This window comes from Chlamydomonas reinhardtii, chromosome 16 (assembly GCF_000002595.2).
Source record: "Chlamydomonas reinhardtii strain CC-503 cw92 mt+ chromosome 16, whole genome shotgun sequence".
NCBI classification, from domain to species: Eukaryota; Viridiplantae; Chlorophyta; class Chlorophyceae; order Chlamydomonadales; family Chlamydomonadaceae; genus Chlamydomonas; species Chlamydomonas reinhardtii.
Window position 1 is genome coordinate 5,351,692 of NC_057019.1, and position 22,796 is coordinate 5,374,487.

The 22,796-nt window shown below is 62.5% G+C and overlaps 3 protein-coding genes across 6 annotated transcripts; 1 reads left to right on the forward strand and 2 right to left on the reverse strand.

Annotated features, from left to right (window-relative positions):
• The first annotated feature begins 260 nt into the window (after positions 1–260).
• On the forward strand, positions 261–11,912 carry CHLRE_16g681750v5 (uncharacterized protein). Of its 2 annotated transcripts, XM_043071444.1 has the most exons (32): positions 261–718; positions 1,311–1,479; positions 1,787–1,810; positions 1,959–2,014; positions 2,178–2,307; positions 2,488–2,603; positions 2,834–2,939; positions 3,233–3,273; positions 3,416–3,585; positions 3,746–3,823; positions 4,048–4,178; positions 4,304–4,533; positions 4,712–4,831; positions 5,088–5,297; positions 5,457–5,585; positions 5,815–5,988; positions 6,177–6,281; positions 6,474–6,597; positions 6,768–6,823; positions 7,023–7,138; positions 7,388–7,415; positions 7,698–7,806; positions 8,000–8,013; positions 8,162–8,217; positions 8,396–8,453; positions 8,687–8,758; positions 9,031–9,185; positions 9,375–9,426; positions 9,603–9,665; positions 9,900–10,120; positions 10,382–10,661; positions 11,190–11,912. In XM_043071444.1, the coding sequence occupies exons 1-32, from the start codon at positions 581–583 to the stop codon at positions 11,196–11,198; spliced, it is 3,540 nt and encodes a 1,179-aa protein (XP_042916000.1). In that variant the 5' UTR covers positions 261–580; the 3' UTR covers positions 11,199–11,912. The 2 variants fall into 2 exon arrangements, with proteins under 2 accessions (XP_042916000.1, XP_042916001.1); XM_043071443.1 differs by having other exon boundaries at positions 10,382–11,912.
• A 2-nt stretch (positions 11,913–11,914) lies between these two features.
• On the reverse strand, positions 11,915–16,647 carry CHLRE_16g681700v5 (uncharacterized protein). Of its 3 annotated transcripts, XM_043071441.1 has the most exons (9): positions 16,095–16,647; positions 14,695–14,920; positions 14,438–14,520; positions 13,986–14,140; positions 13,683–13,745; positions 13,417–13,450; positions 13,106–13,180; positions 12,810–12,865; positions 11,915–12,579 (listed from the first exon to the last, which is right to left on the reverse strand). In XM_043071441.1, exons 1-9 carry the CDS (start codon positions 16,248–16,250, stop codon positions 12,399–12,401), a joined length of 1,029 nt encoding a protein of 342 aa, XP_042916003.1. In that variant the 5' UTR covers positions 16,251–16,647; the 3' UTR covers positions 11,915–12,398. The 3 variants fall into 3 exon arrangements, with proteins under 3 accessions (XP_042916003.1, XP_001691895.2, XP_042916004.1); XM_001691843.2 differs by lacking the exon at positions 16,095–16,647 and having other exon boundaries at positions 14,695–15,000; XM_043071442.1 differs by lacking the exons at positions 11,915–12,579; positions 12,810–12,865; positions 13,106–13,180; ... (3 more) ...; positions 14,438–14,520; positions 14,695–14,920 and having other exon boundaries at positions 15,050–16,647.
• CHLRE_16g681600v5 (uncharacterized protein) lies at positions 15,026–22,790 on the reverse strand. Its single transcript, XM_043071438.1, has 8 exons — positions 22,167–22,790; positions 22,047–22,096; positions 21,604–21,850; positions 21,199–21,329; positions 20,969–21,007; positions 19,968–20,745; positions 19,380–19,758; positions 15,026–19,205 (listed from the first exon to the last, which is right to left on the reverse strand). Exons 1-8 carry the CDS (start codon positions 22,276–22,278, stop codon positions 17,423–17,425), a joined length of 3,519 nt encoding a protein of 1,172 aa, XP_042916002.1. The 5' UTR covers positions 22,279–22,790; the 3' UTR covers positions 15,026–17,422.
• Positions 22,791–22,796: the final 6 nt, after the last annotated feature.

Here is a 22,796-nt window from a genome sequence, read left to right on the forward strand (position 1 = left end):
CGCGGCGAGGCCTCGCCGAGGACTGACTGCCGGCACCCGCCGGAGTTTTGCCTACCACAGGCACTGCGCCGCTCTTTACCTTTCAAGCGTATACTGCCAATTCATCGCGACTACTGCTGCTCCCAGCGCCGGACCTTGCGCGCAAAACCCCGTGCATTCAGAATGTGCGACACGGCCACACTCAGGCGTGCGTGCTGGAAACAGCTTCAGGGACCAAATCGACCCAAATACACTCATACTGCCAGGTGAGTCCTCGTTCACTCACTTTGTGGCCAGGCCATACAAGGCTCACGCTTGGTCTGACACACAATTGTCATGCACGGCATTGTCAAGGATCGCCAACATCGCATATAGCGCTCGCTGGAGTACCAGGACATTACTGTGTGTGTATTTGCAAATCCTGTTATTCACTCGCTGCAGGCGCAGAACGATAAGCAGGGAAAAGCGACCGTCGTAGGGAAACTGCTAAGTGTGGAGTGTGGACGCTCGCGGCGACTCTTCTCACAACTTGCGAGCTACATCTGACATTCTCACCTGTATCATATCGCGCGTCGGCGGCCGAACCGCCTCTGCTCCGGACATGGCGCCGGCTTCAATCGAGGGCCCCTCGAAAGAGGGCGACCAGCAAGCCAGCTCAACAGTCAACATGGCGGCTCTTGAGCTGGACACGCACTGCCCTTATTCGATCCTGCCATCCATCCTGTTCCAGATGAACTCGGTGAGTCGGCTTTCGATGGCCACGCCAACCCGGTGTGGCCGCCTGCGCACGTGGGGCGCTATTACGGCGGGCGCCTGCGGTGGCCTCTATCTTATAGCAAAGCGCAAGCTTGAAGCGCCCGGACTTGAGGAACTGCCTGGTCGTGGCCAGCTGGCTTGCGTGTCGGGCACGCGGCCTGGCTTTCTCGCCGAGGCCTGCGCGACTGCTCGCCTTCCCCTCTAGCGCGCGGCTACCCCGACACTGTCCAGGCTCGCACGCGCCCCCATCACCTTGCTGGTCCACCTATCAATGCCTGGACATCCGCCCCGTTACCGTTTTAGAGCTGCTGCACACGTCAACCAGGCCCGCACCGAACCACTCCAGCCTGCCGCCAACCTCGCACCTCCGCGTCGCCGCGTTGCAGTGTCCGCGCTTGTGTGATGTGTGCCCAACCCCGTCCGTCCTTCCCCGTCCTTCCGCGTCCCTCCCCCACATAGGACAAACACCTCTTCCCTCTTCTCTGCACCTGATCATCACTGCCACCGTCTAACCTCCCTTGCGTGGAATCCATCCCATCCCATCCCATCCCATCCCATCCCATCCCATCCCACAGGACAAGGACATGGACCGTCTCAACAAGGTGGGGGGTGCGGGCGGCCTGGCCAAGGGCCTGGTCACCGACCTGCACGCCGGTTTGAACGAGTCGCCCGCCGCGGCGGCGGCTGACGGACTGGCCACCGCCGCCGCATCCGAGCTGGGCAGTGTGGAGGCGCACCGCAAGGGTGAGTCCTGGCGGCTGTGACTGTGAGGCAGCTCATCAGGCGGCTGTGCAGGGGTGTGCTCGACGCAGTGTTAGGTACTCGCACAGAAGCCATCAGGTGCCCGCCAGTGCCCGCGCGCTGTGTGTGCACTGCTGCCAATGGGCGACCATTTATGCGGCCGTAGCGGGGCCCTCCCGAGCCACCGCCGCCATCTCTGGCGCCCACAAACACAGTACCCTTTAAGCGCTTCTACACGATGCTGAGTTGCCACCGCCTGTTTGTGCCGCCCCCTGGCTCGCCACCGCCCTTCTTCGCCCATCATCCACAGCTTACGGCGAGAATAAGTTCCCCGGTGAGTAGTGATGAGGAACTACGCCCGGGGCACATGATTTACACCAGACCTTCTCTTTGCAGGAACAGTTTACCCTCGTAGTGCTGAACGCTTCGTCCCGCTTCACCGCCTTCCCCCCGCACCTGCCGCCCTCCATTGCACACTGCAGAGAAGCCGCCGCCAAACTTCTTCATGATGCTTCTGGAGGCGGCCAAGGACCCCATGGTAGGGGATGGGGGGCTTGCGGATTCGTTAGGGGGAACTTACAGCACCCAAACAGCTGCATGTTCAACCACACCAATTACAGTGAGCAGGATGATGTACACTCACTCAATATTTAGACCCGCCCTGGCGTCCATGCCACTCCATCCGCGCACCCCGCTCGCAGATCATCATCCTGCTGATTGTGGCCATCGTGACCATTGTGTTGGGCGCGGCCGTGCCCGAGCAGCGCGCGCACCAGGGCTGGTCGGAGGGCCTGGCGGTGCTGGGCACCGCACTCATTGTCATCTTCCTAGGTCAGTGGCGTGCGTGTGCAGTTGTTATACTTATTTCCCAGGGGCAGCAGGTCATGCCGAGGAGGTCAATTGCTTCGGCATGCACGCGCGCACACACATACACGCTCGTCCTGCGTGCTTCCTTCTCTTGTGCTTTCTCAACTCAAAAACGAACACACGGGTGCGTATCTTCACGTGCAGGCGCGGGTCAGGACTTCTCCAAGGAGCGGCAGTTCCAGAAGCTGAACGCGCTCAAGGACGTGATCGACGTCAAGGTCACTCGTGGCGGCAAGCAAGTGCTGGTGCCCAACACCGAGGTGAGCAGGGGGGGAGACGGATGGGGGGGAGGCCGTGGGGAGGGGGCTCACGAGCGGGCACGAGCGGGCCAGGGCGTGTAGGCCAGGATATGCATGAAGGCGGGTTTGCAGGGGAAGGTTTGTGTAAAGGTGACGGCACTTCCCGCGTGCAGTGATGAATGCTCCTCAACTACCTTTCACCGTCTCGGCTCCTGCTGAGTGATGTTCGCTCCGCTCTCCCTGTCGACCAGGTGGTGGTGGGTGACATCATGTTTCTGGACACGGGTGACAAGGTGATCGCGGACGGCATCGTCATCGACAGCCAAGGCCTAGTCCTGGATGAGGCCTCCCTCACTGGTGCGCAGCAGGGCCAACGGGCCATGCATCCTAGTAACGTAGTAGCGATGTCAAAGGACGTGGCGATGCATGCAGTGGGAGAGGAAGGACAGCAATCGAGTGGTTGGGTGCGTGGGGCTTGCATGCACAGGGCTCGCGGAGGCAGGTAGGATATGCGTGTGGACGCATGGCCGGGTTGGAGCCAAAGCCACATCTGGCCTGGGAGCCTCCGAAGTGGTACCGTATTGCCGTGCATACACAGTGTCAATGCGTGTGTCACGTGCGCCACCTGCACCTTCTGGCACCGCCGACAGGCGAGTCTGACCCAATCAAGAAGGACCCCGTCTCGGACCCCGTAAGTGCCCGCATGCGCTCTCTGTGTGACACAGACTGAACTTGCACACAAAATTCCCGGTTGTTCTCCACCCACTGCACCCATCCCATACCCCATACATCCTTTCAACACACCGTACAAACCTCACTCCATCTCACCGCAGTGGGTGCGCTCCGGTACGACTGTGAACGAGGGCAGCGGCCACATGCTGGTGCTGGCCGTGGGCGTGCACAGCGAGTGGGGCAAGACCATGGCCCTGGTCAACGAGGCGGGCGACGACGAGACACCGCTGCAGGAGCAGCTCACGGACGTGGCCGCCAAGGTGTCCAAGATGTGAGTAGTGCGGCGGCTAGTACTGCAGCGGCTGCTGGGCTGCTGGGTCGCTGCTGGGTTGCTGCTAGGTGGTGGCGTCTAAAGCACTTGGGAGCATTGACATGACATATCTGACCGCCGCTTGCTTTTACTCTGCTTTCTTGCGGGTGCATGCATGCAGGGGTGTGCTGGTGGCTGTGGTGTGCTTCCTGGCCCTGCTTATCAAGTGGCTCATTGTGACCGGCGGTGGCGACATCGAGTGAGTGACGGGATTGGGTCGGGAGTTGGGACTACTGCGGCACGGGCACTACCTTGCATGGACTGGTGGTCGTGGGCCAGCTACTGCCGTACATGTTGCGAGTGGGAAGGACTAAATCAGTGGCTCTGTGCTTCCCAGACGCACACGAAAACACGGGCGAGACCCTGTTGCCTGCTCACTTCCACCCTCCACACCGTATCTCATTCCCACGTCACCCCGCGCAGCAAGATCAATGACAACGGGCCCCTGCAGTTCCTGCTGTACGCCATCACCATCACTGTGGTGTCCATTCCCGAGGGCCTGCCGCTGGCCGTGACGCTCACCCTGGCCTACAGCATGAAGAAGATGATGAAGGGTGCGTGTGCACGCCTTTCACAACCCGGACCACATGCACCTGCTGGTTGTCAATTGCATGGAAATGATTGCGTGTCTGATCAGTTCTAACATGCCCCTGCGCCCGAATTGCACCTTTATTTGCAGACAACAACTTCGTGCGCGTGCTGTCGGCATGCGAGACCATGGGCGGCGCCACCGCCATCTGCTCCGACAAGACCGGCACGCTGACGGAGAACCGCATGACGGTGGTGGAGGGCTGGTTCGCCGGCACCGCCTACCCGCAGGTTCCCGAGGGCTCCGTGCTGGGCCCGCAGGTTCTGGAGCTGCTCAAGTGGAACTGTGCCATGAACAACAAGGCGTTCCTGGTGGACCAGGTGGGTGGGCGGATGGGTGGGTGGGTGGATAACAGCTGGATGGGAGGACGGGGCCGTCCGGATGGGGCTGCCGGCATAGGCAGCGCGCGCCCTTGCGTACTCCCCCCGTGCCTGCGCACTGACTAGCACACTATGAGTGCAACGTGGCTCAACGGCGGCGCGCGCTACGCACGTGCAGGAGAGCGGCGTGACGGATTTCGTTGGCAACCGGACGGAGTGTGCTCTGCTGGTGCTGCTCCGTAAGTTGGGCTTTGACTACAAGCAGCTGCGTGAGGAGCGCGAGGCAGACCAGATCAAGGTGCGTGTGTGGCTGGCTACGGCAGCTGTGGGTGCCTGGGAAATGACGTGTACGAATTGGTTGGGCTGGGCGTGAGTTGCTGGGGGAAGCGGCAGGCAACGCGCACAGGGTGGCGCAAAGTACAGTGGAGGCAAGGATCCTGAGGGTAGGTGGACATTGATTGGCGCGAAGCAAGAGTGGCTCCGTCGCCGTGTATCCGCCGATCCCCGCCTCAAGCCCTGACTCACTGCGTCTTTGTAACCTCGCCCGCCCGCAGCTGTACGGCTTCAGCTCGGCGCGCAAGATGGCCAGTGTGCTGCTGCGCGAGCGGGCGGCCGGCGGCAACCTGCGGCTGTACAACAAGGGCGCGGCGGAGTGGGTGCTGCGGCGCTGCGTGGGGCTGGCGCGGCCGGACGGCAGCACGGAGCCCATGACCCCGGCCAAGCTGGAGGAGATGAACGCGCTGGTGACCGGCATGGCCAAGCGGGTGAGCTGCTTTCTGCGATTGCCGGCGGACGTGGCGCAGCGCTGAATTTCGTTCAGCAGCAGCGTGTGTTGTGTGGGCCCTGCTGGCAGCTTTGCCGTTGGACTGAAACTTGGAAAAGGCACATTAACACACGTGCGCACACACATGCACAACACGCAGGGTCTGCGCTGCATCTGCCTGAGCTACCGTGACTACGCCGGCTCCGACCCCGCCCGCCCCGCCGACTTCTTCGAGGACGCCGACCAGGTGGACCGCGACCTCATCGCCGTGGCCATTGTGGGCATCAAGGTGAGGGGGGAGCAGCAGGTGGCAGGAGGCGGATGGCAGTCGTGAGGGTGTCGTGTGTGTGTGTGTGTGCCTGCCGTGCGGAGGGACCGCTGTCTGACAGGCCACTGCTTCCTAACTTGCAACACTCAACCACCCCTCCAGCCCCCCACACACCCGCACGCTCCCGCACGTCCACCCACGCACGCGCCCACACGCACGCCCACCCCCACCCCTTTCCCTGCCCCCACAGGACCCGGTGCGCAAGGAGGTGCCTGACGCTGTGGCGACCTGCCAGAAGGCCGGCATCGTGGTGCGCATGGTGACGGGCGACAACATCCACACCGCGCAGCACATCGCGCGCGAGTGCGGACTGCTGACGACCGAGGACGCCATCGCCATGGAGGGCCCCGTGTTCCGCGCTATGGTGCGTGGATGGATGCTGGGTAAATCACCAAGTTGCTTGGGCTCTCCCCGCTTCTAGTCATGATGATCAGCTGCGCTGAGGCCGCAGGCTACATGCTGCGTGAGCCATGTCATCGCGCATCCTTGATCCTCATCTCCTGGACCCACCTTGCCCTTGCCCTTGACCTCACCCGTACGCGCGCTCCGCAGCCCGCCACCGAGCTGATCCCGCTGCTGCCGCGCCTGCGCGTGCTGGCGCGCTCCTCGCCCGAGGACAAGCTCACGCTCGTGAGCCTGCTGAAGAAGCAGGGCGAGGTGCGTTCGGGTTGAGCGTGTCCCGTGCCGCGGCAAGTCCGCGGATGGTGCATGTGTGTGCAATGTGCAGCGCTGCTTGGGGTCCGTGGATGGCATCGCTGGGGAGGTGTGTTCCCATCAGCAGCCCGAACCCATATCCCGACTTGGACGGCTTCCGCTGCTCATCATTATTATTTGCCTCCATGCACCCAGATTGTGGCGGTGACGGGCGATGGAACCAACGACGCGCCCGCGCTCAAGGAGAGCGATGTGGGTCTGGCCATGGGTATTGCTGGCACGGAGGTGGCCAAGGAGGCGGCCGACATCATCATCCTGGGTGCGTCTGGTGTTGCGCCGGGGCGGGGCGCGGTGGGCCCAAGGGTATGAGGGGCACGAGCTGGGTGACATATGCACGGCACCCGTTGGCCCCTGACGACGATGGCCCCACCGCCTCACGCGCCTCGCACTCCCCGCAACTAACGCGGGCCCTCCTTTCCTCCACTGCAGACGACAACTTCAGCTCCATTGTCAAGTCCGTGCTGTGGGGCCGCGCCGTTTACATGGTGCGTGCACGCAGGCGTATGATAGGAAGACGGTGCATAGGTCCTGTGTGGCAGACTAGGAAGGATTCGTCGGGCGCGCGGGAGCTGAGGCAGTGCGTGGTGCGGAGCAAGAACACAGTTGCCGCCCGGCCCGCCCTATCCTCGCGCATCCCTGCAACTAAATAAAGGTCCCCTTTCCCCAAAAATGAAACAATTACAGAACATCCGCAAGTTCCTGGTGTTCCAGCTGTCCATCAACCTGGTGGCCATGATCAGCGCCGCCGTGGGCGCCCTGTACGGCGGCGTGCCGCCCCTCAACGTGCTGCAGCTCCTCTGGTACGCTCCAGCTCAAAAACTCTGGTTTTAATCCTTGTAGCTCACCACGGTCTTGAAAAACAATTGATCCATTGCTCTAATTTCATCCCACCTACTTCTCTAGATAAGTGCTCTTCTGATAAAAACAGCACGCCGGCGATTGACACACCCGGCACCCTGAATCCTGGCACCGCTACGCCCCTGTCTCCCCGTCACCCCTTCACGCCCTCCGCCCCCACCCCTCCCATGCTCCCTTCCCTCCCGCAACAGGGTGAACATGATCATGGACACATTGGCGGTGAGTGGGAGCGTGTGTATTGTGTGAGGGTGGCAGCTGGCGGTGTGTGTGTGTGTGTGTGTGTGTGTGTGTGTGTGTGTGTGTGTGCCCGGTGCCGTACCGTGGGTTCAAGGGCCAGGCGCAGGGGGATGATGCGTTAGTGCAGCAATTGGGCTTACCTACGCCGTGATGCGCCCTGCTGACAGTACTGAGGACGGGCTCCCCTGCACGTGCGTTATGACACACATACACACACACAACACACACACACACGTACACGCACACACACACACACACACACAGGCTCTGGCTCTGGCCACGGAGGACCCCTACCCCGAGCTGCTGGACGACAAGCCGCACGGCCGCAGCGAGGCCATCATCACCGGCCTCATGTACACACACATCGTCGTGGGTGAGTCACGCATGCAGCGCAGCCAATGTCACAGGCGGCTCGGCCGGCATGCTGAGCGCATACGTGTCGCTTATTTGCGGCGACAGACATATGCTGCCCAGCAGTATGAACATGAGTGTGTGGACCTATCGCCTGACTTGGTGCCCTCTTCATCCCCCCCTGCCCTGGCCTGCCGTTTCCCCTCTCCTTGCAGCTGCCCTCTACAAGGTGAGGCGGCCTGGTGTCGTGTCTGTTTACCTTGCTTGCCTGCACGCTCCAGCCGCGTCTTACAGCGCTCAATTTGGTTACAACATGCACCAAGTCGCGGCTTTTAACGGTGCCGCTTGTCCCCCCCCCGCCTCTCTGCACTACGCAGCTGTTCTGGCTGTTCGCCTGCCTGTACGGCTTGCCCCGCGTGCTCCCTGCCTACGCGTAAGTCACCAATTACCAACCAAATTGTCGATTGACCTGCTGGCATACTTCGACTTGCTCCCCGGCTCAAGCGCATCTCAGCGATTGCATCTGGCCGTCTGCCACTTCTATTCGTCTCACCTTCACTGGTCTTACCTTCATTCCACCCTTCACGCCACATCTGCCATGAGCTGCGCAGCACTCTGACCAAGGGCGAATACTACCAGACCATGTGCCCCGAAATCCTGAACGACAAGGTGAGGTTCCAGAGGTTGATCACGACAAACAGCTGCCGCACAGTGCCATGCCATGCTGCTGAGCGTGCGTGGGCGTAGGTGGCTGGGGAGTGGCAGAGGGTGCTGCAACACCCGCCGTATTCCGCACGCCCCAATCAGCACCCCGCCTGGAATACTCGCTCGATCGCGACACAGTAGTCCGCCGTCAAGCTGTCCCCTCATCCCCAATTGTCCGCCCCTGCGTGTGCTTACAGGGCGTGCTGAGCACCAACGCGACGCTGCAGGGTGACGTTTGCAACATCATGGGATTCTGCGGCTTCCCGCAGGTGCGGGCGTGAGTGCGTGCTTTGAACCCCTGAATGACTCAGCATACATATGCAACATGACCGTCCGTCACTAGACGGATCGTCGCGGTAGTCCCGAGTGCGCTGCTGCGGGTGCGCTGGTGCGGGTGTGCTGCGTGTCCGCGCAGCACTGCCACACCCCGCTCATGCGGCGGCGGGTTGCGATGCCTCCCGCCCTTCTGCCTCCGCCCTTTGCTTCCTTCTTATTACCTGCGCTTGCTGCTGTCTATCTCCCCTCCCCTCCATCCATCCAGGGCGACATCCACTCCGACCTGTGCGTGCTGCACAACGAGTGGCTGGCTATCAACACCACCGTGCCCAGCCTGCAGCAGGACGCCGTGTGCAATGGGCAGTTCAGCCCCACCGCTAACTTCAGCGGCGTGGTGGCGCCCGGCGAGGCCTGCGTCCGGTGAGCGGGCCGCTTGACATCGATGGGGCATCTTTTGGGGGCGGGGCGGGGTAGAAATGGTAGGACGTGAGGAATGGGGCGGGAGGGAATGGGCGGCTGCCCTTATGTGCACGGTCTGCTCATGTCGTACCGCTTCATCGATTGCGCCTCTGACCGATGCCCAACCAACCAATACTCCTGACCACACAGCAACACCAATCTGGAGTCCGCCCAGAGGGCCATGGACGACGAGTGGGACCGGGTGAGTCCCCCGTGTGGCCGTCTGCATCACACACTGCTGCTTCCTGTGCCGCGTTATGCCGTACATGTCCGCAACCAACATATCCTTTTTAAGCCAACTTCAAAGCCAACTTGAAGCAAACAAACCAACGGCCCGCTCAACCCATCGAACCAACCAACCAACCAACCAACCGACAGGAGTACCTGCTGTCGTACAAGCCGGCGCTGTCGGTGCTGTTCAACGCCTTCATCCTGGCGCAGGTGCGTTGTGACGCCTGCTGTGACGGCACGCTGGGAAAGCCCCTCGCCCTGCCTGCTGCTGGCGGTGTACGGAAGCGGCTGGGTTTGCTTGCTTGCGTGTGGTGCTGTCAGTGTGACCCTGAGCACGGCGCGCCCACGCACACCCAATGCTTCACACGCCCGCCCGGCCCACCGGCCCCCAACCACGCCCTCATACATACGCACATCCCGCCTTGCGGTTCCCTTCATTTGCAGGTCGCCAACGCCTTCGTCTCGCGCCGCATCGGGCTGGAGCTCAACTTCTTCAAGGGGCTTGCGCACTCACCCATCTTCAACGGCATCATGGTGCTCATCACGGCGCTGCAGGTCCTCATCATGCAGACGCCCATCTCCTACATCTTTAAAGTGGAGCCGCTCAACGGCCCCGAGTGGGGCGCCTGCATCGCCATCGGCATCGGTGCCATCCCCTTCTCCTGGTGAGCCCCCGCAACCCCACACTGCAGCAGTGCAGTGCGCAGCTGTGCATTATCAGCTGTCGGTTCTTGCCATGCTTGGATTGTGTGATGTCGGGTGACAGGGTCGCAACTTTGCTGCTTTGCATGCCCCGGTCCTTCCAAGCGTACGTGAAACTTAAGCATGGCTGGACGGGCCGCACGTCTCCATGCTCTCAGCTCACGCCTCGCGGTTTCACAACCTGATTGCCCGCCTTCATTCGCTATCCGCCATCCAATCCACAGGGCGCTGCGCATCCTGCTGCGCTGGCTGCTGCCGCTCACTGCCAACTCCTCACACTGGCTGGCTGGCCTGCGCGGCAGCCGCGCATCCAACATCACTGCCTCCGGCGCCGGTCCCATGCGCCAAGCCGCCCGCACCCGCACCCTTTCCGGCGGCGCCGCCTCCGCCAACCACAACCGCACCGCGTCTGGTCGCACGCTGTCCGGCCCGAACGGCGGACACCAAGACCACCACCGGGCCATGTCTGGTAACCCGCACGTGGTCATCTCCACGCAGTACCAGGTGGGAGTGCTCGGCAACGGTCGCGTTGCGAGCGGCATGCCTGTGGGGGAGGCCTCAGTCACGGAAAGGGGCCTGGACGCTTCGGCGCGCGTGGCGCGCGTGGGGTCGTTGGGGCGTGTGGTTCCGGAGCCCAGCAGCCCTGCGATTGCGTCTCAGTCCGCGTCGAGGGCCTGGTCTTGAGTGTGCATGTGTGATGCATGCATGCGTTGATTCTGGCCGTCCGCTCAGGCCGCATGCATGGGCGCTGTCTTGAATTGCTGTTTAGGACCCCTTTGGCACTCTTGGCCACTGAGGATGGCGTGTACAATATCATTGATAGATACTAGCTACTGAACCGGCATCTGTACTGCGGGTTGGACCTCTGCTGCCTTTACCTCGGTCACTAAGCAGCAACGGAAGATGGGCACTGAACGAAGTGAATACTATTGCGTGTGCCCTCCGGCATTATTGATGATGATGTCCTGCGCGGCTTGGTGAGGTCTTGCTGAGGTTCCTTGCCCGCCCGCCATACGCGTATGATTGCTGCAGGGTCATTGATGGTGCTCAGTGCCTGGCTAGCTAGGGCTTGGCGGCATGGCGGCGGCATTGCTGCTTGTTGGCATGTGGCGGAGGCTGCGGAGCTGGCTAGTTGGCGGCCCCGAGGACAAGCGAGCGAGACGGAGAGCGTGTGCAGGGGACCCTGTGTGTGTGTGTGTGTGTGTGTGTGTGTGTGTGAAAAATGAAACGAAAGCCCGCCCAGACGACGCGTGTGTGTGTGTGTGTGTGTGTGTGTGTGTGTGTGTGTGTGTGTGTGTGTGTGTGTGTGTGTGTGTGTGTGTGTGTGTGTGTGTGTGCGTGCGTGCGCGCGCTTTGTTAACTGTGACGATAACACCAAATCACCTACGCGGCGTTTGTTGACTCCTTAACTGCTTGTGCGCGTGTGGATTATCCAAGGGGGACGCTTGAGGGAACCGCGCCGTCACTGTTGAGGGGTCAGGCTGCTGGTGCCGGATTCAGCAGCGCATCGTTCTGTGCGATATCCTACTTGCTTGCAGGCTTGCTGTGCGTCAGGGTGAGACATTATGTCTCGATTTATTTGTGAGAGGCTTGAGTTCCGGCAACCTGTGCGGGAGCCTAAAGTACGATCAGGGGTGGCAAGGGTTTCGGGCTGTTGGTGTGGGATAGACAACTATATACCTTCCCCACTGACCCGCCTTCTAGGCTTTATTGTGCTGCAGGGGCACTGTTAGTAAGAGCACTGTAACCGCGTGACACTTCCAATGTCTATAACAACGTCTCCATCAACGTCCATAGACAATGTGCTTGGGCGGCTTCCGTCGCCGAGGGTGCAAGGGAAGCCCAGGCCTTGCTTTATCCCACCCTTAGTTCCACCGTCAGTGGGCTAACAGCCAACGGATGCCGCCTACAGTATACCAGCTAACGAATTTGCAACCTAGATAGGCCTACACAGGCCCATACAGTAACTCTTGTGCGCAGGCACTAGCAGGCACAACTTACTACGTACTGCACAACTTGACCAAGCTGATTGGCCGCCGCAATCAACCAGCTGCAATCCCATGGCCGCAACACCGCATTACCACCCCTTCCTACTGCTCCTCATAGCCCTGCTTCAGCGCCGCCGCACCCTCCTCCAGCCATCAGCAGTTCCAACCCATGCCCCCTTGTGTGCCTCGCTATCACCCCTCTTCTGAGTCGTCCTTGTCACCGCCATGCACACGCATGCAGCAGGCCGCCTCATTACACGCCGCCTGCCGAGGACTTGCTGCCATAGCCGTCTGCCGCCTTGCCGCTGGCACCGCCCTCGCTCTGCGCTATGCGCTCAGCTGCAGCCGCGTTCTGGTTTGAAGAGGGCGCGGCGTTCTCCGATGGCAGGTGGGACAGGTCGGGAATGCCGTGGCGCTTGATGCTGAAGTTGTCTCTGCAGCAGGTATGTACTTTTATGTTGGCGCGAAGCGCGCGGTAGAAGGTTGAGAGCGTGGCAGCATGTGTGCTGGAGGTGTGTGTGTGTGTGTGTGTGTGTGTGTGTGTGTGTGTGTGTGTGTGTGTGTGTGGGCGTGCACTGTATGTCGTACGTATGTTCGCGTCTGCCAGTCAAGTGCAAGGCAGAATGCTCATTGCCCCGAGCGGGGCGCCCCGTATCATGCGCACCCGTATGCGGCGTAGCGGCGGCTGCGGGTGTCACGTGGGATCTGCGGCACTTGGATCTGCGGTGGCGCACGTGTCCAGGCGACGATACGAGAGCCAGGCGCCATGCGCGGGCTCGCATTGGCGTCAGACCATCAGTTTGTGCATGTTTGGGGTACGTGCGCTGTGCGTACACCACACCAACCGCTTCCGCATAGGCTCCCGCGGGTAGGACGGCAGCGCGAGGGCGTGGTGAGGCTAGTGCGCCGCACTGTGCAAGCCGCAAGCTAGCTACTGGTCCTTGTACGTACGTAACCCACCTCATACTCCCAGCCCTGGCGCTCGCAGAACGCGATTGCCTCTTCAGCGGTGTAGAACTGGAAGTTCACAGCGGCCTTTGGGGGAGCACATGTACGGCAAACGTGCACACCGTGGCACACGAAGGGCTTGTGTGGTGCGCAGGATGACAGAAAGCACCCAGGTACGCGCTCCTTGACCTTGGGACATAGTAGGTTGGGACGCCCAAGTGCTGTTGGAAGTCAGGGCACCTTCTCAATCAGCCATCCCGTATTTGGTTGCATGAGGGGGCCTCCTCTCCTGTCTTAGGAAGCCCCGGCGGCGACTGACCTACCTGGTGCTTGGTGTCGGCGCTGGATGTCCAGCCACTGGACGCAAGACATGGCAGCGAGCGTGCACAAGCCATCAGGTGGCCTCATACGGTATCAAGCTCGTGGCCTTATGCGAGGTTGAAGACGCTCCCAAGACCCCAGTACCCCAGTGCATGGCAAGCAGCGCTAGTTCTGCAATACTACCTGGTGCAATGGCGCTAATGATGATTGGCTGCTGGCTACTGCAAGTCAAGCTCACATCTCAAGCCCTAGATGGTGCCCGTCTCACATGAGCGGGTTGATCCACTTGTCCGCAGGGTCCAGGTACTCCATGCTCCAGTGGGGAAAGCTCCTGAGGACCACAACAGGGGGGGGAGATGACAGCCCGTCCCCTGCCAGCACACTCCAGCAAGACACATACACGTGATGAAGAACTGCCCAGCCTGCTGGACCTTGCTCGCTATGCTTACTTGGTTAACATCGTAGGCACGCAGAGGCATGCGTGCTAGCTGGGGCAGGGGCGCTCACGGGCACACGTCGTGAGCACATATACACACACACGCAGCTAACCACTCCCATCCCTCCAACCCACCTGTTGAAGGCGGTCTTCTGGCGGCCCTGCTGCTCCGGGCTCTTGCTGTTGCTGAAGATGAGCACGCGGCGCGGGGTTTGCTCCTGCCGGGGCAGGCCGCTCAGCCGGCTCACCTCTCCCGGCACCAGTGGCGCGCCGTGGGGCACTGACGCCAGCTGCGTGCCCGATCGAGCGAAGCAAGTGCGGGAGTTGGGCATTCGGGTTCTAGTAGTAGGTCCTATTGGCAACAGCCACAGAGCCGCTGGATGCCGCCCGCGTCAATGGACCACACGCACGCTACACACGGTGCAGGCCTGAAACACTGGACTGATCGCGGCAGAGCAGGAGCAGGGGGTGCGCGAAACGGGCTCACTGGCTCGGATGTAGGCGGGTTTCCCTTCTTGATCTTATTACACCAACGCGCCCTCACAGGCTCACACCCACCCTGTTCTGAACCCTGCGCCTCCACTCACCTTGTATGCTGCCCTCATTGCAATGCTGTAGTCTTGCGGACCGACTGGCCGATCAGCCACTGCAACCTTGCTGTCGCCCCCGCCTATAGGCGAGCAACAGGAACCGGGGCAGCACGCAGCGCGGGTCGCCGTAAGCAAACCTAGCTAGGCTCGACCCAGAGCACTCATCACGCACTACGCATTCGTTCGCGAATCATGCGCCGCGGCCATATGCCTTCACAAGAAAGTAAATGCAGCACCAGCAGAGCCCGACGCACCAGCGGGCGTAGACGCGGCGGGCGGAGGAGGCGGTGCGGGGTCAGCTTTGGCGCCCGCGGCGCCGGCCGGCTGCTTCGGCCCGGCGCCTTGATTTGTGTTCAGATAGCGCGCAGCCTTTCCTGCGTTTGCGCCCGTGCCGCTGCCGGAGCCGCCGGCATTGCATTTGGAGAGGCCACACTGGGAGAGGCCGCAGACGCGACTGCAGGCTCCCGCACTCCCAGGCTGCTGCAGGAGCAGCCGCGCCGCGGAGGGCAGTGACAGCATTATCAGGTCGCCGTGTGGCGCTGTGTGGCTCGTGCAGCAGGCTCTTCAAATGGGCGCTTACGGGTTTCGAGCATGTCTTTACAACCCGAGCTGCACTACTGTTTACAGCCGCACGTGTGCACGCTAAAAAGCAATGCGACTCGCATGCATAGCGTGTTTGCATGAGTCTTTGAGTTCGAGCTAAAACACACACCGATTGCGCCTCGGACTGCCGCGACCTCGCGTGCCCCCCCATGGTCCCCCTGGCGGCCTGTGCCTGCAGCAACAAGCACCCGCTTGGGCTCGAACCCTGCCGCGCTCCTATATCCTTGCGCCGCCAAGCGCTGCGCACGCGCACACGGCATCAATTCTGCAATGCATACGAAGCGTTCAGCGTGCCCAGCACGCGCGACCCCATACGCAAGTCCCTCAGCAGGCATGATGCTCGTGCGTGTGCCAATGTCACACATGCCGCGACTACGCGCGCGCGACCAAACCAAGCCCTGCGGTGGGCCTATCGCACAATTAAGCGATTAGTATGCAAAAATCCGGCGGTCGTACCGCGCAGAGTCAACCCGAGTACAGCCCTCCGGTGGGCAGCAGTGTGCATACGAAGCATTCAGCGTGCCCAGCACGCGCAACCCCACACGCAAGCCCTCAGCAGGCATGATACCGTACTCGTGCGTGTGCCAATGTCACACATGCCGCGCCTACGCACGCGCGACCAAGCCAAGCCCTCCGGTGGGCCTATCGCGATCAGCATGCAAATAATCCGGCGGTCGTACCGCGCATAGTCAACCCGAGTACAGCCCTCCGGTGGGCAGCGGCATACGAACGGACTGGCGAGTCCAGCACATGCAACCCGACCAAGTACAAGCCCCCAACTGACCTACAACGTGCGGCCGTGCCCGAAGATTTTTGTTAAGCCCTCCGGTGGGCACATGCACCACCAGTGCGTTCACCATCGTGCCGTGCACGAAGCACACGAGAAACATCCAGCCCAACACACATAACCCCACACTAACCAAGTGGACTCTCATGAAGCTCTAAACTATGTGGCTGACAAGCTGGGCGTGGCTGGTTGTCATCCGGGTATCACGTTCGGCTTGGCCAGGCCAGCTGATCACTTGAACCACGCCCAAAGCTAGTGGCTTACCGCTGCGATGTCCGCGAAGGCGAAAAGACTCTCAAACTCGGCGACACGACGAGGCGGGTTGGGGAGTCGCAGTGAGGTCCGCGGAGGGGGTTCACGGGCGAACTCGGCGAACAGCGCGGCGAACTCGGCGAACAATAAGGATCCTGATAGCATCATCGTCAAGAGCACATCGAGTGAAAAAAGCCGGTCTGGCACGCAGTGAAAACTAGTAGTCAAGCACACTATGCAGGACTGGTCATCTCAGCAAGCATCAGATGCAGCGGAAACCCCATAAGCAATCCCTCGTCGCAGACGAATTACGGGTGGCGAACCAAACTCTTTGACCGCGTTGGCCGAAGGCGCCAGCGAACGAGCTGCTGATTTGAACTCGTCAACTTGCTGTAGTGCTCTGACGGATACTTTAACTGCCATGAGCAATATAAGAAAGGTAACGCAGAGAAGCAGAGAAGTAGAGAAGCATAAAAAGAAAATATACGCGGGCAAAGCGAGCCCGAACCGCCGTGTAGCCACGCAAAGATAGAGCGTAGCCAGGGACGACGGCGTCAGTACTGACAGAACGAAACTCGCAAAGTAGCGAGCGCGACACAGCGCTCTGCTACTTAACCGGGCCCACCGCCCATGCCGCGCATGGGCCCCAAACAACAAACACACACACGCCACGCCCCTTCGGGGCCCACAACTGTGCACACTCCGAGCGCAGGAAACCTTGGTTTCCGACAACTCGCTGCGCTCGAGCGGAAACCATCAGTATTATAGCGAATAAATCACGCCTTTCGGAGGCTGCACGCAAACAACAGCAATTGCCCGCATCAGCGCTCACACGCGCAGCCTGCATGCCGTCCAAACGGCCCACAGTGGCCCTAGGCAGCATCACTCTGAAGTCATCGAAGTGGAGTTTGGGCCTGCGCACCGGGCCGAACGGCCGCCAGCCACACACGGCGTTTGCTCAGAGGTCTTATGCAACTTGGCACCGCATAATGACATACGCGAGTTCAGTACGGGCGGCCATGTTGCAGGCCGCGGCGCACACGTTCCAGTGGCGCAGCACACAATACGACCCACGCTATAAATGTATAAACCTCGTAAGCATGGTGTGCAGGAGGGAACAGACTCTAGGTGCCCGCCATGGCTGCATGTTCAGCATGCATGGTTTGCGCCACGGGTTTGCCCCTGCTCAACCCCATGTGTGGACGCTGCGACGCCCACACGTAGCCGTGCAGATGAGCCCACGGAGGCCAGAGCCCACACCTGACAGTCCCGTACAAGCAAACGGTATTTCTGGATCCTAGCGCCGTGTTGTCATCACAGTCCCATCATTGCTGTAGCCGTCATTCCTCCTTGGGGTCAAACTGGCGCTCTGGCGGCGGCCGCTCCAACAACTCACGCCGCCTCGGCGACTCGGTGCGGGAGCCGCGCGTTGGCGAGCGTCCCGCGCCGCTGCGCCCGGTGAGCCGTGACAGCAGCCGCCCGCCAAACAGGCCGCTGCCCATGCCGCTGCCCGCGGCGCCCTCCGCCAGCAGCTCCTGCTCCTGGGTGTCTGGCTGCGGCTGGTCCAGTGGCACGCTGACGTTTGGCGTGGCGGTGCTCTCCTGCAGCTGTGTGAGGGAGACGTCGCTCGGGCGCAGGATTGGCGGGATGTCTGCGGGCCTCAGCCCGGCTGAGCTGCCAGTGGAGCCAGGCGTCCCGTAACCGGCGGCGCTCCGCCGCGGCGACTCCTCGGTCCGCCGGCTCATTCGCGAGCGGATTGCTTGCAGGCCAGGCACCAGCGACAACAGGCCGCCACTCGCGGAGCCGCTGGCTCCTGACCCGGGCTCGGGGGGTGCGGCCTGGAGCTCCGGGCTCTGGTCAAACACCACACTGCGGCTGCCCAGCACCAGCGCCACCTCGGGTGCCACCTCACCAAATACGCTGAACTCGGCAGGGTTTGCACCCGCCCCAGCTGCAGCACCGCCAGCGCTGAGTTGCGCGAACGGGCCCGGACTCAGCGGCTTCTCCAACACCCGCACCGCAGCGCCGCGCGGCGTGCTGGGCGCATCGCGGCCGCCGGCACTCGCGCTGCGATCGCCGCCGGGCCCCGGCTCTGCCTCCAGCAACATGCGCACGCCTGGACCGAATTGCGGCGCCGCCGGGTGGCGCGCCGGCGCCTGCTCCTGCAGCTGTTGCTGCTGCAGCTGCTGTAACCCCGAGAAACGTGACGGTGACGGCGGCAGCGGTAGGTTGTGCGCCGCCAGCCGCCCCGCTGGCGACAACCTCCCACGCGCGGCAATCTCCGCCGCCGCCGCCAGGGCGCCCGCTGACGCCACGCCCGTCGCCACCGCCTGCTCCGCCTCCGCATGCGCTGCCTGCCCCGGCTCCGTGCCGGCGCTGCTGGTGTAATGCGACTGCGCCGCCGCGCGACCCTGCGCCACCCAGTCCGGCAGCTGCAGCTGCGGCGGCTCGTCCTCCAGCCCGCTGGCCGTGTGCGTGAGCGCGGACGTGGCAGACATGTAGGAGGTGCGCTCCGAGGTGCGGCCCAGCTCCACGAACGCCGCCTCGCCCGCCGGCTGCGGTGGCGTGGCGCGCTGGCGTGGCTCCAGCGCCCCTGGACCGGCCGCCGCCGTCGCCGCCGCCACCATGCCGCTCATCACTTCGTCGTACCGTGACGACACACGCAGGCTGCGGACCGATGTGCCAGTGACCGGGCCGCCGGCCGCCTCCACCTCGGCGGCGCCCGCCGTCGGGTCCGCCACCGTTGACACGCTGAAACGCGATTGGCCGCGGACCTGCGGCTCACCCGGCCGCTGCAGCCGTGAGCCGCTGCCCACTCGGGCGGCGCCGGCACCGCTGCCGGCCCTCGCCACCAGCCCGCCTGCGCCCTCATAGGAGCCGAGCCGTCCGCCGGTACCCGCGGCTCCAGCCGGTGACGACGGCGCGTCGCTGCCTGTGCTGCTCTGTGGCCCGCTGGGCACTCCGCTGCTCGGCGCGCCGCTGCCGCCAGTGCTCTCAATCGTCTCCAGCTGAGTCGCCAGCCAGGGCCGGCCCCGCATCTTCACAACCGACGGCATCGCCGCGCCGGCGCCAGCCGCCGCGAGGGCCTCCAGGCGCTGTGCGATGGGATTCTCCGGGGACGCCCTGCAGGTAGTTAAGCACAAACGTTAATCAAGGAAGTTCACCAACGCTTCAAAGCCATTTGAGCGCGCCTGAACCCGCCTGAACCCGCCATCATGCACCTAACAAGCCCTACGGCAGCAAGCGCCTGCGCGGGGCGCAGCCCCTACCGCAACACACAGACACTGTATGTCTCACCGGTACGCGGCTGCCGACGTGCGCTTCTTGGAGCGGCCCGGCAGGTCGGGCGCGTCCGCCCAGGCGTCGTCGTCAGGCTCCGTTGGCTCCATAGGTGCGACCTCCTCCATAATCATGCCCTGAGAAAACATGCTGTGAGGATAGCCGCCGCCCGCCGGCGTGGCCGACACGGAGGAGGACGAGAAGCCCAACGCGCCGCCGCGCCCCGGCGTCAGGTCCCACTGCCGGCCGCCAATGACGATGGAGCGCGAGGGCGCGCCCGTGTCGAAGATTGCGGCCCCTGGCGCCTGGCGCGTGGTGATGGACTGGAAGAAGTGCACGCCCTTCTCCGGCGGCTCGGGCTCGTCAGGTTCGTCCGAGCGCTTGCGGTGCTCCACGCCTGTTGGTGGTGGTGGTGGTTGTGGTGCTTGTGTTTACGTTTGTCGTGATGGTGGTGAGTGCCGTGTAGCCGGGTTAGTTCTTATGCGCACAGGGGCCCAGTCTAGGCACTGCCTTGCGTCGAAGCCCGCCTGCTCCCAGCGCCGAGCCTCTTGCAATTGTGCTAGCCACCGCCAGCCGCCCCCACACTCCAGACCGCAACTCACTCACCCATGAATTTTGTGGTGTCGGTCTGCCAAAACGCGTTACCCATGGTGCTGCCTTGCCGGCTGGTCAGCCCGCCAAAGCCCGTGAAGCCGCCAAAGCCACCCACGACAGAGCCGCCGCTGCCGCCCGCGCCCAACGTTCGCTGGTTGGTCGCCGCCACGCTGTGCAACCGCATCCGCCGCATGTGTGCGTCGCTGGCGGCGTGCTTCCCGACAGCCGGCGAAAAGGAGAAGTCGAAGCCCGCAAAGCCGCCGTGCCCGGGCATGTGGCTGTGCGTGTGCGCCGCGCGCAGCATGCGGCTGGTGCTGTAGTCCCGCATCTCGCCACCGGCGGCGGCGGCACCGTCGCCGCCGCTGCTGCTAGTGTACGACGACTCACGCGAGCCGTAGTAACCGCCGCCGCCGCCGTACAGCTGCGACGCCCGCCGCTTCGCATGAGCCGCCAGGCGGCGTTTGTACCGCCGGCTCTTCTCGCTATAGATGAGTCCGCCCGCCACCACTAGCGCCAGGATCAGTGCGCCCGCCGCGCCGCCCGCCACCGCCGGCACCACCTTTTTCCAGGCCTCGTCGTGGCTGGTGCTCCTGAGAACCACGTTGCTGCCCCCGCCGCTGGCGCCCGTCCCCCCGCCCGTGTCGGTGGACAGCTGCGAGCCCGGCGGCGCTATGAAGCCGGGGCAGGTGGTGGGTTTGCAGGTAGCGGTGACCGTGATGAAGGAGCACCCGGTGCGGATGGCGTTGGCGTCACTGCCCGCCCACAGCCATTTGGACGCCGACGCGCACGGCTGTGGCACGTCAGTACACGCATCGGCGAAACCACGGGTCAGCAAGCAGGGATATCGGCACGGTGTCAGCACATGAAGCTTCGGCGTGTCTATCCTCCAGGCGCACGTATAATTGTTTCTCCGGCTCCACTGAAACCGGCATCGGCGGTGACCTCTGGCTTTGCCGAGGCGCCTCCGCCCACCCCGCCCACCCCTGATCCCGCCCCTTCAAGCCGCCACTCACCGCAGCTGCTAGATCCACTCGCACCATCAGAAAGAAGACCTGCGACCATTGCGGCGCGGCTGTGAAGGTCAGATCAACTCTCGTAATGCATTGCCTGCCCTGACTCTTTGTGGCGGCATGCAGTTCGCGTAGTGACAGAGTACCCCGCTGTGCAGGTCGCCGCCCAAGCAAAGCCCCACATGGCACGGCTCCCGAATAGCTCCTGCTCCCACAGCTTCTTCCAAACCCACCTTCGACGACCCCTCCACAAACTCATTCGCTGAGGAACAGTTGAACAGTTCACTGGGCACATCAAATGTGAGGCGGCTGCGGCGCCGGGAGCAGTCCGCGATGCCGTTCTGGCGCGCGATGGTGGGCAGGTCTGGGTTAAGTGGAGAAGAGGAGGGAGGGGGAGAGGGCGGGTTAGGCCAACCGCTTCTCCAACTCCTCTAGGCCAACTCGCTGGGCGTAGTGCCCCGCGGACGTCGAAAGCTGCTCCAGTAGCGTATCTCCATGCCTGCTGCTGTATCCGTCCCCGCCCCACAATCTTCTGCCCCCTACAACGCCTGCCTCTTCCCACAACCTCTTGCAACGGCTTCTCCCGCTGCCCCCTACCCGCCTCCCACTGCACACAACAACAGCCGTCAAGCGCTCACTGAAGGGGCAGTCCTGCGGCATAAAGGTGGTGATAGCCGTCTCCACGTTGCCACTAGCTGCCCCGCCCTCCGGCAGCGCAAAATACAGCCCGCTCGCCTCCGTGAGCGCCACCGTTAGTTCTAGCAGCGTGCTGCCGTCGCTCTGCGTGCCGTTGGCTGGCTGTTTGGGGCCGCCACTGCGCAGAATGGAGTACCCAAGCACAGAGCCGTCTGGCCCCTTGATGGGCGAGTAGTCGTCCGCATTCAGCTGGCCGTGTGAGAGGGAGGAACAGGTAAGCATAGGGTGGCAGGTCAGCGTATTGTGCGTAACTGTCTCGAGCGTGTTGCGAGCGACATAGGGACAGATGAAGAGCGGCGCCGCGCGCGTCCTCACAGGGAGGATCAGCAGCGGCACCCACGTCGTGCAGTCGGCCCGCGACCAACGCTGGTCACACCGCGCCCACCTGTGAGCAGTCCCCGTCATCAATAATGACCGGCAACCCAATCTCTTGACCTGTTGGACCGAAACAGGTTTTGCAGAGTTGCGTTTTGTGCATGTGGGGTCTCCTTTGTCACGCCTAGACCTGCGAACTCCAGCGCTGATGGCTTCAGCACAATCAACTTGAGCTGTTTCCATCGCAGGCACTTTGCAGGAACAAAAGCGGACGGCGCAAGGACGCGCACAAATAACTCCATTATGAAGGCTCGACGTCCACAGCCGAGCAAGAGTTCGCGTGTCACCCAACTCGGCCTTACCACTAGACTGCTGAAGCTGACGGCCAGCCAGCGTAAGGTCTCTGTGCGCGTGAAAACCTGGCAAGCCAAGGGCGCAGAAGAACAGCGCCAGCGCAAATCCTCGTACATTGGCTTGCGCCTTTTTCATTGCTGTCGCATGCTGGTTCCTCCATGTAGCGGAGAACCGCCTTGCGGAGTGCATCGGCCCCCGCGCTGAGCTCAGCGCACTGGGTCCTCTATCGTCGCATAGCGCATGAATAGGTAGGCATGTACAAGGTTACGGCGAACACAACGCCTGTGAAATGGCTTATCATAAGTCGCGAATGCGGAATGGCGGAGTTGTTTCCGAGCAATGCGTAGTCACACACGTAGCTCTGTTATGCCTATAGTATGTGTAGGGTGATGTAGCTGCAATCTAAGTTCACACCGCCTGCGACACCTAGCCGGGACTCGGCGTCACGAAAAGGTGAAGTACGTTG

What these genes read in the sequence shown, in the direction of transcription:
- CHLRE_16g681750v5 (XM_043071443.1), top strand. Translation starts at nt 581, where the DNA reads ATGGCGCCGGCTTCAATCGAGGGCCCCTCGAAAGAGGGCGACCAGCAA. An exon ending in TGTGGAGGCGCACCGCAAGG is followed by an intron (nt 1,480 to 1,786) that starts GTGAGTCCTGGC and finishes CATCATCCACAG; the next exon opens with CTTACGGCGAGAATAAGTTC. An exon ending in TGGACGACGAGTGGGACCGG is followed by an intron (nt 9,427 to 9,602) that starts GTGAGTCCCCCG and finishes ACCAACCGACAG; the next exon opens with GAGTACCTGCTGTCGTACAA.
- CHLRE_16g681700v5 (XM_043071441.1), bottom strand. Translation starts at nt 16,250, where the DNA reads ATGATGCTATCAGGATCCTTATTGTTCGCCGAGTTCGCCGCGCTGTTC. An exon ending in AAGTGGATCAACCCGCTCAT is followed by an intron (nt 13,451 to 13,682) that starts GTGAGACGGGCA and finishes TCTTGCGTCCAG; the next exon opens with TGGCTGGACATCCAGCGCCG. An exon ending in GCCAGGGCTGGGAGTATGAG is followed by an intron (nt 12,866 to 13,105) that starts GTGGGTTACGTA and finishes GCGCCACCGCAG; the next exon opens with ATCCAAGTGCCGCAGATCCC.
- CHLRE_16g681600v5 (XM_043071438.1), bottom strand. Translation starts at nt 22,278, where the DNA reads ATGGAGTTATTTGTGCGCGTCCTTGCGCCGTCCGCTTTTGTTCCTGCA. An exon ending in ATGACGGGGACTGCTCACAG is followed by an intron (nt 21,851 to 22,046) that starts GTGGGCGCGGTG and finishes TCACACGGCCAG; the next exon opens with CTGAATGCGGACGACTACTC. An exon ending in TTGTGGAGGGGTCGTCGAAG is followed by an intron (nt 21,008 to 21,198) that starts GTGGGTTTGGAA and finishes CAATGGTCGCAG; the next exon opens with GTCTTCTTTCTGATGGTGCG.